Source organism: Penicillium crustosum, assembly GCF_028827405.1.
Source record: "Penicillium crustosum strain IBT 35664 chromosome Unknown utg000002l_segment0_segment0, whole genome shotgun sequence".
Taxonomy (NCBI): Eukaryota; Fungi; Ascomycota; class Eurotiomycetes; order Eurotiales; family Aspergillaceae; genus Penicillium; species Penicillium crustosum.
The window spans coordinates 3239150-3251387 of NW_026623123.1; the positions used below are offsets into that span (position 1 = coordinate 3239150).

At 48.4% G+C, this 12238-nt stretch overlaps 5 protein-coding genes across 5 annotated transcripts; 3 read left to right on the top strand and 2 right to left on the bottom strand.

Annotated features, from left to right (window-relative positions):
• Window positions 1-1249: 1249 nt before the first annotated feature.
• On the top strand, window positions 1250-1657 carry N7487_004732 (uncharacterized protein; the record flags this gene model as incomplete). Its single annotated transcript, XM_056872479.1, has 1 exon — window positions 1250-1657. One exon carries the CDS (start codon window positions 1250-1252, stop codon window positions 1655-1657), a length of 408 nt encoding a protein of 135 aa, XP_056730199.1.
• Window positions 1658-2268: 611 nt separating this feature from the next.
• Window positions 2269-2874, bottom strand: N7487_004733 (uncharacterized protein; the record flags this gene model as incomplete). Its single annotated transcript, XM_056872480.1, has 1 exon — window positions 2269-2874. The coding sequence occupies one exon, from the start codon at window positions 2872-2874 to the stop codon at window positions 2269-2271; it is 606 nt and encodes a 201-aa protein (XP_056730200.1).
• Window positions 2875-3583: 709 nt separating this feature from the next.
• N7487_004734 (uncharacterized protein) lies at window positions 3584-4377 on the top strand (the record flags this gene model as incomplete). The annotated part of the gene is given in 3 exon segments (XM_056872481.1): window positions 3584-3628; window positions 3647-3712; window positions 4222-4377. The coding sequence occupies 3 exon segments, from the start codon at window positions 3584-3586 to the stop codon at window positions 4375-4377; spliced, it is 267 nt and encodes an 88-aa protein (XP_056730201.1).
• Window positions 4378-4841: 464 nt separating this feature from the next.
• N7487_004735 (3-deoxy-7-phosphoheptulonate synthase class II) lies at window positions 4842-6508 on the top strand (the record flags this gene model as incomplete). Its single annotated transcript, XM_056872482.1, has 6 exons — window positions 4842-4863; window positions 4929-5038; window positions 5092-5155; window positions 5209-5301; window positions 5357-5408; window positions 5461-6508. 6 exons carry the CDS (start codon window positions 4842-4844, stop codon window positions 6506-6508), a joined length of 1389 nt encoding a protein of 462 aa, XP_056730202.1.
• Window positions 6509-6832: 324 nt separating this feature from the next.
• N7487_004736 (uncharacterized protein) lies at window positions 6833-11600 on the bottom strand (the record flags this gene model as incomplete). The annotated part of the gene is made up of 2 exons (XM_056872483.1): window positions 6833-7394; window positions 7453-11600. The coding sequence occupies 2 exons, from the start codon at window positions 11598-11600 to the stop codon at window positions 6833-6835; spliced, it is 4710 nt and encodes a 1569-aa protein (XP_056730203.1).
• Window positions 11601-12238: the final 638 nt, after the last annotated feature.

Sequence of the window (12238 nt, forward strand, 5' to 3'; positions counted from 1 at the left end):
TCAACAAGGTGCTAGGAGTTGAAGTTAGTGTTTGGACAACACACGTCACCGATAAGCCCCAGGTTTAGATAAGTGCTGACGTAATTATTTATTCATTCATGGATCCGTCCACGGGCCTGTGCTGGCCAAGAAATATCTTTGAACGTCTTAATCTTCATGTTCGGCTTGATATCTTGATTTTCTAGATGCCCTGGAACTATTTACAGCTAAGATCCCTTTCGGGCTGACTCCACAGCTTGTAATCTCCACTCTGAGGCTCCGCTTTTGAACCCTCGGAAGAACCTCGGATGAGAAGACACCCAAGGGTTTAGGCCAGTGTACTTCGAGGCTATAGTTCGACCAAAAGTCACCAATGATGGTGCTGATTACCCCCAAGTGCCGAAGTATGTCCAGTCACACTCAAACGGACCATACCAACCTCCTCAATATTATATCTGACTTTATATATGGACTTGAATACGCATCCATCTCATCTCTATATCCCTCTTTACATATACCTATGCCTGGTGCTTTGTAAGCTCAGTTTTCTCGTCTTCTTAGCCCTCTTCCCGGGGTCAATTTACATGGTTTCATTTATTTCATGAAGCTCGAAGAAGAAACCGTCTACCTGTAGGAGAAGCCTCGCTGCGGTTTGTTTTTACCAGATGACGATTAGCCTGTGGAGGTTGAGACGCCGGCAAAGAGTAACAGAGTAATGTTCCAGTTAATACTGAAAAATAACTATATCCCAAGCTCATTTATAAAGTAGAAATAAACTAAGGGGATCTTCTGCAGAATCCATACCCTTGAATTGCTTTGTTGGTGTACATGATGTCTTGACGTACCTCCAAATCTGAGAGCTAGGATGAATAGATAACAAGACAAATGCCTTGAACAATGATCTTTGTTTGCTTAAATCACTTTCACTTTAGATCCCATTAGTGCTCAGATTGCTCTGACTTCCATCTGACAATTAAGCCATTGTCATGTCCCCGATCCTTTCCCAGTCCCACAAACGCATTCATCTCTTCCATTGTTAACTCTCGACATATTCGATCAAATCGGTTTCAGTTGAAAGGGCTAAATAGCTTCACTCTAACCAACACCGCGTCGAGTTATCCTCTCCTTTATCTTCCATCTCATCCATCACTCGGCTGATGGTTGTTGCATCCTCACTGTATCTTTTGGTCTCCTTGGGCCTTTTTGGGGTATTGATTTACTGACAACTATATACTACAGCACAGGTCTATCATAGCCACTGCTATTCGAGATGTCCTCCTCCACCTCTACCGACATGTCCACCTGGGAAAAGGCCTACCACAACGCATGGCGACACTTTCACACTCGAATCTTGGACGTGTTGGAAAGACTAGCCTGGCAAAGTTCATCCCCAGAGAACCGCCAAGAGACCATCGAGCAGTTAGGCCGGCTTCCAATTGAGGTAGACAGAATCAGGACCACCGGCCAAGAGATGTTTGAACATGTTCCAGGATGTCAGACTGTCCGAGACCATCATCTCACCTACTTCGCAAATGAGTTTATGCGGGACTGTCACAAGCTTGATTTCAAGCTTGATATGCTGCTATGGCGTCTCATGAATAGTCCAAGTAGCGACAGAAAAGTCTACAACAATCTTCTCATGCTACTTCATACTATCCAGGATCGGGTTCCCAATTAATGACGATGAGATTGATAGTCTGGTTTGTCGGATTGTATTACTGTCTACTGCTTTTCATTTTGAACATACTAACCTGGATACATATGAACAGCTCGCAAGGGATATGATCGGTTGGCCGCACCTTTTCAACGATTTTGGAATGAATTACAAATGGTTACAATGTTTGGTGGGCTCCAGGGCTCCATGGTGTGGTTTTTTTGCTTATCATTATCACCATCTATGTTGACCTTGGACATGCTAACATCTCAGATTGAACACAGCCTGCAAGCCAAACGAGTGATTTACCGTGGGTTTCTTATATTGTTAGAACCCCAGCGATACCTGAAATTGAATAAGGACCGTAAGAGTCATGCTTGATGTGTTCTTGAATTCTGTGTAAACCGTCAAGCCAGAGTCTGATTTGTACCTTGTAATAATCGGCAATTAATACTTAGGATGGTATGTTGGCTATAATGTATCATATAATATATCTATAGTATATCCATAAAGAAATTAAGTGCCCTCATAAGTACATATATAATGAAATGGTTATTATACACAGAGTTCTATGCACATGGGGTGAAAGCTTATCATAAACTGCCAGACAGGCAAATGAATCATACAGCAATGCTCTACAGGGCAAGAGCCAGAGCCAAAACACCAGCTGCACCAGCAACACCCATGGCAATACCTCCAGTAGGAGCAGGGGCACCGCCAGTAGACTGCGAAGAAGAAGGAGAAGCCGATGTAGAGCTGGAGCTGGAGTCGGAGCTGGAGGCCGAGGAGGAAGTGGAGTCAGAGCTGGAGCTCGAGGTGGTGGTGGAAGCCGAAGTGATCTCGGCGGCATTGGAAGAGGCCTGGCTGGAAGCGGTGGTGGATCCAGTCTCGGTCTGAGTGGCGCTGCTATCGGTTGCCGTGGCACCAGCGATCTGGTCAGCGAAGTTGGAAGTGGCCCAGGCCTTGACGCTGCTAGGCAACGCGTTGTACCAAGCAGGGTAGGTGCCAGCCTCAGCTTCGCTGACGATGGAGGAGCGGGAGGCGGGGTCCATGATATCGTTGTACCATGAGGCCGGGATGGCTGTTGCCAAAACGGTCATAATGGAGCTGGGCACATCCGCGAGATCGTAGGAGTCATCACTATCGGTAGTCTCAGTGCTTGAGGATGTGGCAGTAGTATCCGCAGGGGCAGCCAGGGCCGTGGCGGCGAGGAAAAGAGTGGCAAGGACCTTGTACTGCATGGTTAAAAGAATGTGGGTGTATAGGTCGTATAGGGATTGAATACGGAGTAGGAAAAGGAAAAACAAGGCTGGCAGCAGGTTTAAATACCCTTCCGAGGAAACTAAATGGGACTCTCATGGGGCTCTTCCAACCTTGGGCCTCAAAGGGACCTGGCCCACGTTGTTACCTCCGTTAGAGCCATTTCTGGCCACTCAGGGCCACGCTAGTACAAAAGGGTCACACTAGTACAAAACAAGGAAAACATAAACCGATAACGCTAACCTAAAGAGGCCACCCTACAGCTAGTGCCGAGCCTCTGGCCAATCACAATCGACAGACCCCTTTCGGTTGGCCCGATTAGACTTCTCAATGCGAAAAGTTGCCTGCACTGCTCCCCATTTCAGGCGCTATGGCTTGGATTAATTTCTCGTCTCCGTCAGCATTTGCTCTATAGGCGATCTATCGTACCCCTTTTTTTTGTTTCCGTGGTCCGTCCTCTTTTCCAAATTTAGCTCCTCAAGGGTCGGCTTTCTATGCCAAGTCTGGGGTACTCCGTCGTGAGAAATGGGAAATCTGCATCAAATCTGCATTTTACTTCGTACTCGGAAATTATACGACAAACATAAAAAGCTTGTTCCCCCCAACCCTTATCGGTCTAGACTCTAGTAAATACTGCAGATCACGGCCTTGACATTACATTTGTCAATACCCAAGGCTCTACAGAGTACTATGTCTACATATGCACCTATGCTATACCCAAAAATTTATCGTAAGGTGCTTTAAGAATTTTAGTTTGAGGCTTGTTTCACATCCCTACTGTTAATCTCTCAGCGGGTACGGTGTGGTGTGCCAGGTAGGGTTAGGTAGTCAACACCTATCGGCTAGTGCTGATGCTTGAAAAATCCAATAATCTAGCCAGGATGTCTCTCGCCTTATGTAATTAATCCCCGCTCATATTATCCAAAACCAAGCTTTTAAAACTGCTTATTAATATTTGTAGAATATCGTGTTGTATTTTGTACCAGTCCCATTTTAGTAGGACAAACACAGCTCTACTATAACTTTCCCCCTCTTTTCTAAGTCAATGATACGCTGCAGATGTGATGTCACAAAACCATGCAGGCTGTGTGTGGTATTTAGAAAAAGGCACGCCTAGTTTAGACAGACCATAAGCAGGGTTCAAGGTTCACCAGACAAAGAGATGCCTGAACTATCAGAGACACCATTTTAAGGCACTCAGATGATACTAAACTACGAGGCTCTATTCATTTTTTACCAGTGCTGTCAAACATGACTATCAAGTCAACTGTGAGAACTTTCCTGCTGTTTACAAAGCAGCGAACTTCATCACTCGATGCATCTTACAGGTCAAGTTCGGGAATACTCACTCGCATCATAAGCCTCGGATCCACAGCTTTTCAAAATTGCTCAGATTCCAAAGGAAGAGGAGAACCAGTCATTTGGGCCATGACACCTTCCACATCCATGACTGTACATGTCGGGGGTACCACTTGATGACTTGAAGAATGGAGGTTAGAGGTTAGGAGTTTGCTACATGGTGAGAATGCAATGGGGTCCTATGATCTGTGCTATTTTTTGAATAGGATTCCGTTATTTCCAGTCAATTAACACCATCTAGTCTTGAAAAAAAGGCTGTATGGAACTCTCAGCCCCGACCTCCTAACGTATACCTGTCACACAGGAATGTGAGACAATTATGATGCCTTGAAGATCAGGCATCAAAGTGAGTCATCCGAGTTCCGACAATAAGCGTCTCACGTACACACACCGTAAGGTTAGCTTTCTTTTGTTATGTGCCCTTGATATATTTTCGCTCATCAGTGCTTTGTTCCATTTTTTTAAGAAATTATCACTTATCCACTGCCTATTCCGACCCATCCTTCATTTCATTTGTTTGTTACTGCCGGTTAAAGGGAAGACACTTATCTCATATCATCCCGCCACCTTTCGGGATCAATTGCCCACCATGGCCGAATGGAGCCCTAGTTGTAAGAGCAAAAATCTGTAAAAAAATCTCTTTCGCGTTTGATCTAGTATCACTAACTATATCTAGCTTGGACACAAAAGCCCATCAAGCAAGATGTCATCTATGAGGATCTTCAAGGGTTGGAGGTCTCACTGCAAAAACTACAGAAGCTTCCTCCACTTGTGACTACACAAGAAGTATGTCTTTTCTTTAGACTGGATCTTAGCTACCATATTGACCTATTTTTCAGATCATCAATCTCAAGAAAAATCTGCGAAATGTCGCTTTGGGCAAAGCATTCGTTCTACAGGGTGGTATGTTGCACAGGGAAATATCCCCGAAACATAGGACTAACCCCTTTGTCCAGGTGACTGTGCGGAGCTCTTCGACTATTGCAGTCAAGAGATGATCGAAGCCAAGGTGAAGCTCTTATTGCAAATGAGTTTGGTTCTCATCTGGGGTATGTCAGAACCCCCCACAAAAAGCAAAGAAACTGGCAACTAATCAACCAATAGGTGCCAATAAGCCCGTCATCCGTATTGCTCGGATCGCAGGCCAATTTGCAAAGTAGGTTCCTCATCTATTAATCCATAACCACAAACCTAATCACAAAAGCTAGGCCTCGCTCAAGTCCAACAGAGGTTGTCAATGGAGTGGAAATGCCCTCGTTCCGCGGTGACAACATCAATGGCTTCGCAGCAGACCCTGCATCCCGCCAACCAGACCCATCACGTCTAGTATCAGCCTACTTCCACTCCGCAGCCACTCTGAATTACCTCCGTGCCTCGCTCTCCTCAGGCCTGGCAGACCTGCACTCCCCACTAGACTGGGGTCTGGGCCATGTAATCACGCCCTCGATCAAAGAGCAATACGCCAAAACCGTAGGCGCCGTAAAGGATGCCCTACGCTTTATGCACACAGTAGGAATCGACAAAGACCGCGGCTTCGAGACAGCCGACATCTTCACCAGTCACGAGGGTCTCTCTCTGGAATACGAGCAGAGCCTAACCCGACTCCTTCGCCACCCAGCGAACGCAGGCAGCAGCAGCAGCAGCAGCACATCTCCCGAAACAGGCTACTACGCAACATCCAGTCACTTCCTCTGGATCGGTGACCGCACACGCCAACTCGGCGGTGCGCATGTCGAGTTCTTCCGCGGCATTGCTAACCCCGTTGGAATCAAAATCGGGCCTAGCATGGCACCGGATGAACTGGTCCAGCTGTTGGATGTTGTCAACCCGGATCGTGAGGTCGGGAAAGTGACTCTGATCTCGCGGTACGGCGCTTCGAAAATCGCTAATTTCCTTCCCGGACATATTGCCGCTGTGCAGGCCTCTGGTCATATCCCTGTCTGGCAATGTGATCCTATGCATGGCAATACACAGAGCACACCATCTGGTGTGAAGACTCGCCATTTCACGGATATCTTGTCTGAGTTGAAGCAGGCGTTGGAAATCCATCGCGCTGCTGGGTCATTCCTTGGTGGTATGCATCTTGAACTTACTGGAGAGGCTGTCACTGAGTGTGTTGGTGGTGCTGCTGGGCTGACCGAGGATGGACTTGGGGAGCGGTACACGACATTCTGTGATCCACGCTTGAACGAGAAGCAAGCTTTGGAGCTCGCTTTCTTGGTTGCTGGATTCTACCGTGAAGAGTCGGAGGAGTAATACCATCGCTTCGGTTCATTGGACACGAGATAGTTGAAGCGGGACAGCGAAAAGATTTCGGGTATCATGACCAAATTTCTGAATAAAAAGTATATTTCTTTCCAAGTTCACCACGAGTATGAGTATGTTTAAATCATCTGGTATTGAATTGATTTAACTGAGATTCGAAACAAAAAGTAACGACCAATAACCTTGCACAACAATCCAACCTATGCAACTCGCCGTCGTGGGGCAAAATTTAAGAAACGCCCAAACAAAGAGAGTCCCCATATTTACAGTGACTGGGTATGAATCTACAAAACGCGAACAATGCAAATAATAAAATCAAGGAACAAGAGGGCTGGCAACAGCAGGCTTGTAAACAAGACTCTTGCGCCTGGCAGCCTCCATGCGGAATCGGCGCTGTCTCCTAGATTCCTCGTCTTGTCCCTCATCGAGCATAATACTCGCAGGCTTAGCGCTCGGGAACAGACCCCGGTTGCTCTGCTTTGGTGGGCAAGATTGCTGGATAAGCTTGGAGCGATTTCCAAGGAATCCGGGTGTAGCGGGCGACATGCCAATGGCATCAAGGTTGGCAAAGTTGTATCCCGGAGTAGCAGGGAATTGGTAGCTATCAGCAGAAGATTGTTGTGGGGGTGTGGACGGCATCGGCTGGTGGGTCGGAGGTGTGATCTTGCGGAAACCCTCAACGGCACCTGGATTGACACCACTGCGACGTCCACCGGCAGATGGCGCGGGGGATTCGGAAATGCGCACGAGTGTCCCATTCACATTGCTCAATGCACGAGGCTCCATACTCTTGCGGCGCTTGGCGCCTCCGCGAGGAATTATAGAGCTGTCAACTGCATACGGAGTTTCATCGAGCCATTGGTTTTCCCGTTCACAACTAGAGATAACAGTCAGAAAAGTCGCATAACATAAGGATGCACAGAAGATAGACTTACTCAAGGACCCAACCGACTCCAACACACTTGACAAGACCCGCTGCCTTCTTAACTTTCTCCATAGTCCGCAGCCCACCATCCTTGTACACAACATGGGTGATGCCAACTCTCAGGTCCTTGGGCTCTACGCTATCAATCGGCGAGAGGCTGGAACGAGGGTTCCAAGACCAGGACTTCACACATCGGGCGCCCATTTGCTGCAAAAGTTCCACAAAGATACCAGAGGCATCCTCACCCTCAGTGGTATGAACATCCACATGCACAACTGCCCCGTGCAGAGCCTTCTGTTCAGTGTTGATGCTACGACGTGCCTTCTTGGCAGGGCTGGGGGTTGCGACGGGAGTACCGGGCGCAGCCATCACTGGTGCTTTGACACTGCTGCGTCTACCCGTGATGGAACGGCGTTTTGGTGCTGGACTTCTCATCACCCGTGGAGATTTCCGAGAGGGAGACAGAATCGGTGCAGTGTCATTGAGTGCAATAGAGGTTGGCTTCCGAACACGCGGAGAAGACCGAGTGGGAGATGTGCTTGAGAGGGAAAGACCTCTCTTGCGGGGCAGCTTGAGAGGTGATACGTCGCCTTCGGCTTTCAGAGGCACTTTTGACACCGTATGAATGGTGCGTAACTCATCAGGTTGGACTTGAGCCTTCATTGGAGTTGATGGAAGAATTGGGCCACAGTTCTCTTTGTCATCGAGTAGATGGAACTCTTGGCCCTGATCTTGCGGGACTTCGGCGGCAGAAGTATGCTCTAGTCCAATGATTTCCGAGTCGGGATCTTCGAAGATATCCGTGCTTTTGTTTGACAATTCAATTATTTGATGATCTTCATAGATGGAAGATGGCCGTGGAGTCGGTTCATACTCAGGGCTTATGCAAGCACTTTGAGGCTGAAGGGGCGATTGGGCAAACAAAGAGAGACTATTTGCCAAAGGACTCTTTGACAAATTGGGATACGACACACTCTCAGAATTTGTCGGAGTTTCAGTGTTGGTACGGTCCAAGGGGCCTACTAACGAGAAAACTCCACGGCGACGTGGTCGGAGTGATCTAGCTTGGGAAGGGGTATTTTGTTCCCAACGGCCAAACTTTTGTGCCAATGGCGTAAAACCTAAGCTAGCCTCAGCAGGGGATTGGTGCTGATCAATAACGCTTGGTGTGTTAAAGAGACTAGGTGCCATTAACGCAGGGCTATCGACCTGGGTGTTTGGCGTCGAACTATTTTCTTCATGCAGGGGCGCGTCAATGATGGCATTATTGGCATTCTTGGCATCGAGGGTGGAGTCATGACCATTCTCGGAGTTGGCTGGGCAATTCAAGGCCAATGGAGTAGATTCACCGCCCGTGGGACTTGATCGTGGTAAAGCAATGGATTGCGTCCTTTGGACCGGGGTTGCAATATCATCGGCATGGTGGTTCTCATGTGGCGAAGCAGGCTTTGGCGATATTGTAGCAAACTCAGGACCATCCAGGATAGACTCTGTGTCTTCCACATCATTCTGCTCGCTCATAACTTGTCGCTCTTCCTCGGGTTCTTGAATGGCCTCTGGTAAATTTTGGGGCTCTTCCTCGATCTCCCGCTCCAATACCGCCAGCTGGTCTTCGGGGTAATCTGTGTCCTCCATGTCTGAGTCTGCCACCTGACCTTGTTCGTCATGCAGATCATTCTCTGCGTGGTATGCATCTTCCATAGTGTCGAAGCAAACTGTATCAGCTTCTTCGTATTCAAACTCGCTCTCGTCATGGAGATCTTCGCCCTCTTCTAGCTCTGAGGCTTCCTGGACTTCTTGGCGATGAAGATCATGCGCTGCAAATTGGGCGTCTTCCATAGTGTCGAAGCAAACCGTATCGGCTTCTTCGTATTCGAATGCATTCCCCTCATGGAAGTCTTCATCCTCTCCTAGGTCTGAGGCTTCCTGGACTTCTTGGTGATGAAGATCATACGCTGCCAATTGGGCGTCTTCCATAGTGTCAAAGCAAACTGTGTCGAGCTCCTCGTACTCAAATTCACTCTCGTCTTGAACATCTTTGCCTTCTTCTAGGTCTGACGCTTCCTGAACTTGTTGGTCATGTAGATCATAAGCTGCCAATTGGGCATCTTCCATAGCGTCAAAGCAAATAGTGTCGGCCTCTTCGTGGTCAAATTGTGCCTGATCTTCAAGTGGTTCGCTAGCTCTGGGGCCTGAGTCTTCCTCAGGCTCTTCATCATCATAAAGGTCCTCCACTGCCATGTTGGCCTCTTCCATGGCGTCGAAGCAAATGGTTTCAGGCTCTTCACACTCGAACTGGGCTTTATCTTGAGGTTGATCACGTTCGTCCTCTTCCAAGTCTGAGTTTCCTTCAACCTCCACCTCGGCAGATAGAGAGTCGGCGTTTTCATCATTGAATGGGTCACGGGCAACTTCCGAGGTAGCAATATCTTCCTGGATAGGAGAAACCGATGATGCCTTTCCATCAGAAGATAACTCAATGCCAAAAATGTCTCGAGCCACATCCTCGACCATTTCAGTGTCCTTTTCAAATGCCGCCTCGTCGGGCAGGCTATGCCTTGGCGAGGATCTCGGGGTGGTGGATTGTGCGAATTCGACTGTCTTAGTAGGGGTTCCATCATTGTCCGTGGGTTTAGAGGGGCCCACGGACGCATGAGCAGAGAATATCGAGTTTTTGAAAGGAGAAGCTATTCTCTTTGCGGGGCTTTGAAACAGGGGAGTTCGAGCAGGGGCTGCTGCTGTAGAATCTTTGAATAGCGATTGCGAGAAAGAAGCACCCAAATAACCCTTCTTAGGTGACATCTTCAATGGAGAAGTGCGTCCGGGTGTGAAATCAGGCGCGGAAATCGGATTCACACTACCCCCGAAGAGGGAGCCTCCACGATTCGGGGTCTCTCTCATGGAAAACTGGAAGGGAGATGATGGCGCTGGTCGTCTCGCAGGGCTAGACATGATCATAGAATCACTAAAAATAACTGAGTTGCCAGGTGGAAGAGCGAGGTGACCATTATCTGCAACTGTGTTCTGGCTTCGGTTGGGCGCAAAGTTGATTTTCCTGACTGGGGAGCTAAGTCCGATGCCGTCTGATCCGTGTTTTGGGGTTGGTAGTTTCGGTTCGCCATTCTCGTCTATGAAGCTGGACGCCTTCTTGGGGGTAAAGTTGATCCTGCGTACAGGAGAGCTCAGTCCAGTGGTCTCCAAGCCATGCTTAGCAGGCGAGTGAACAACAAGTCTGAGCGGATCCTTGTTGTCGTTCTTAATGATATTCAATTCATCATCATCATCTTCTCCGTCAGAGCTTGCATATGCTGAGAGAGACTTGGCCACCTGCTTGGCCTTCTTAGGAGATAATGGTTTGGTCGCTTCTTTCTTCGTCGCAGCTGGCTTCCTTCCACGAGTGCCGGTTGTGACGGGTTTTCGAACTGGAGTCGCTCCAAGACCAGCCTTGCCAACGGCCGTGCCCTTGGTTGCTACTCGCCGACGGCCCGCAGGTGGAACCTCGGGCTCCTCGGCTTCGGAATCTGACACATCCTGGAATTTCACTGTCTTCTTCTTGGCAGGTCCACGTAAAAGGTTCGAGCGCATTGTTGTCGAGTTTGTCGCAATCTTAATTTGGTTCGATTTCGTATCATTCGCTGCGTCGATTGCCGCACGTGTCCGCCTGCTCGTGGCCACCGTTTCACGGGTCGGAGGGGCCTTCGCTGTTGTTGCCGCTCTTGGTCGTCCCCTGGTTTTTGGTGCAGCCTCGGGCTTGGTTGCAGCAGCTTCTGCAGGTAAGGGGGCTTTTCTCGGTCTTCCAACACGCTTCTTTGGTGCCTCGGTTTGTTGTCCCAGCTCATTTTCACCAGCGTTATTTTGAGGTTTTGGCTTGTTGGCAAGGGACTCGGAAGCCTTTCTTCCTCGCGCAGTCACAGTTGTCGTAACTTTTGGTTTGATAGCCGGGCGACCAGGAGGACGTGCAGTGGGTTTTGTGGGCTTGCTTGTGATAAACCCAAGCTCATCATCAGACTCGGCATCGAGAGCCGGGGTCGCAGTCCGTGGTGCTGGTGTTACCCTTCGGGGGGCTTTCTTCTTTGCATCGGCAGCAGCTGTGGACTTGGTCGAGGTTCGTGCCACCCGTTTGGCAGGGGATTGTGGGATTACTGCAGCGCGCGCCATGTTGATATCGTGTTGTCGTTGATGGTCGCAGTTAGTATTGGCACGCGGCGCTCATGGCCGGTTTTGGCGGTAAAATGTGGTATCGGCCCGATGTCGTAAGGTCGATGTCGTAAGGTCGCAGGTTACCGGGAGTTGTCGAATTAGGTGCATGAACGAGGAAGCAAGGCAAAGCAAATAACCCACTGTGGAGGTGGCGGCTGATCGAACGTTGCTTGTTGTGGCGTTTCCCATGGCAACGTGGACACGTGACATGATATACCCATTCAACAAACACATCTAGGCCATCAAGATGTTACATCAGATCAATTCAAGGACAAGTGAAAAGCATAGCATAGTAGCACTGTAGAATTCTGTTCCTAATAAAGCTATAAACTAATCAGATATTGGAACTTCCACCATGGTTTGTATGTCATCAGATATATATTTCTACGAGATCAGATAACGGCATAATATGGCTTTAAATGACCTTCAACCCGTATTACCTTCATACTGGCAAGTTTAGAAAGTCGTAACCATGTACTGAGAAATGGAAGGGATAATGCTGTACCGAAGTACAGATACATTCTGATATGGACATACATATATGCATTACTATTGAATTGGATCCCATGGGATCCGAAGAAATCTAAGCAAATACC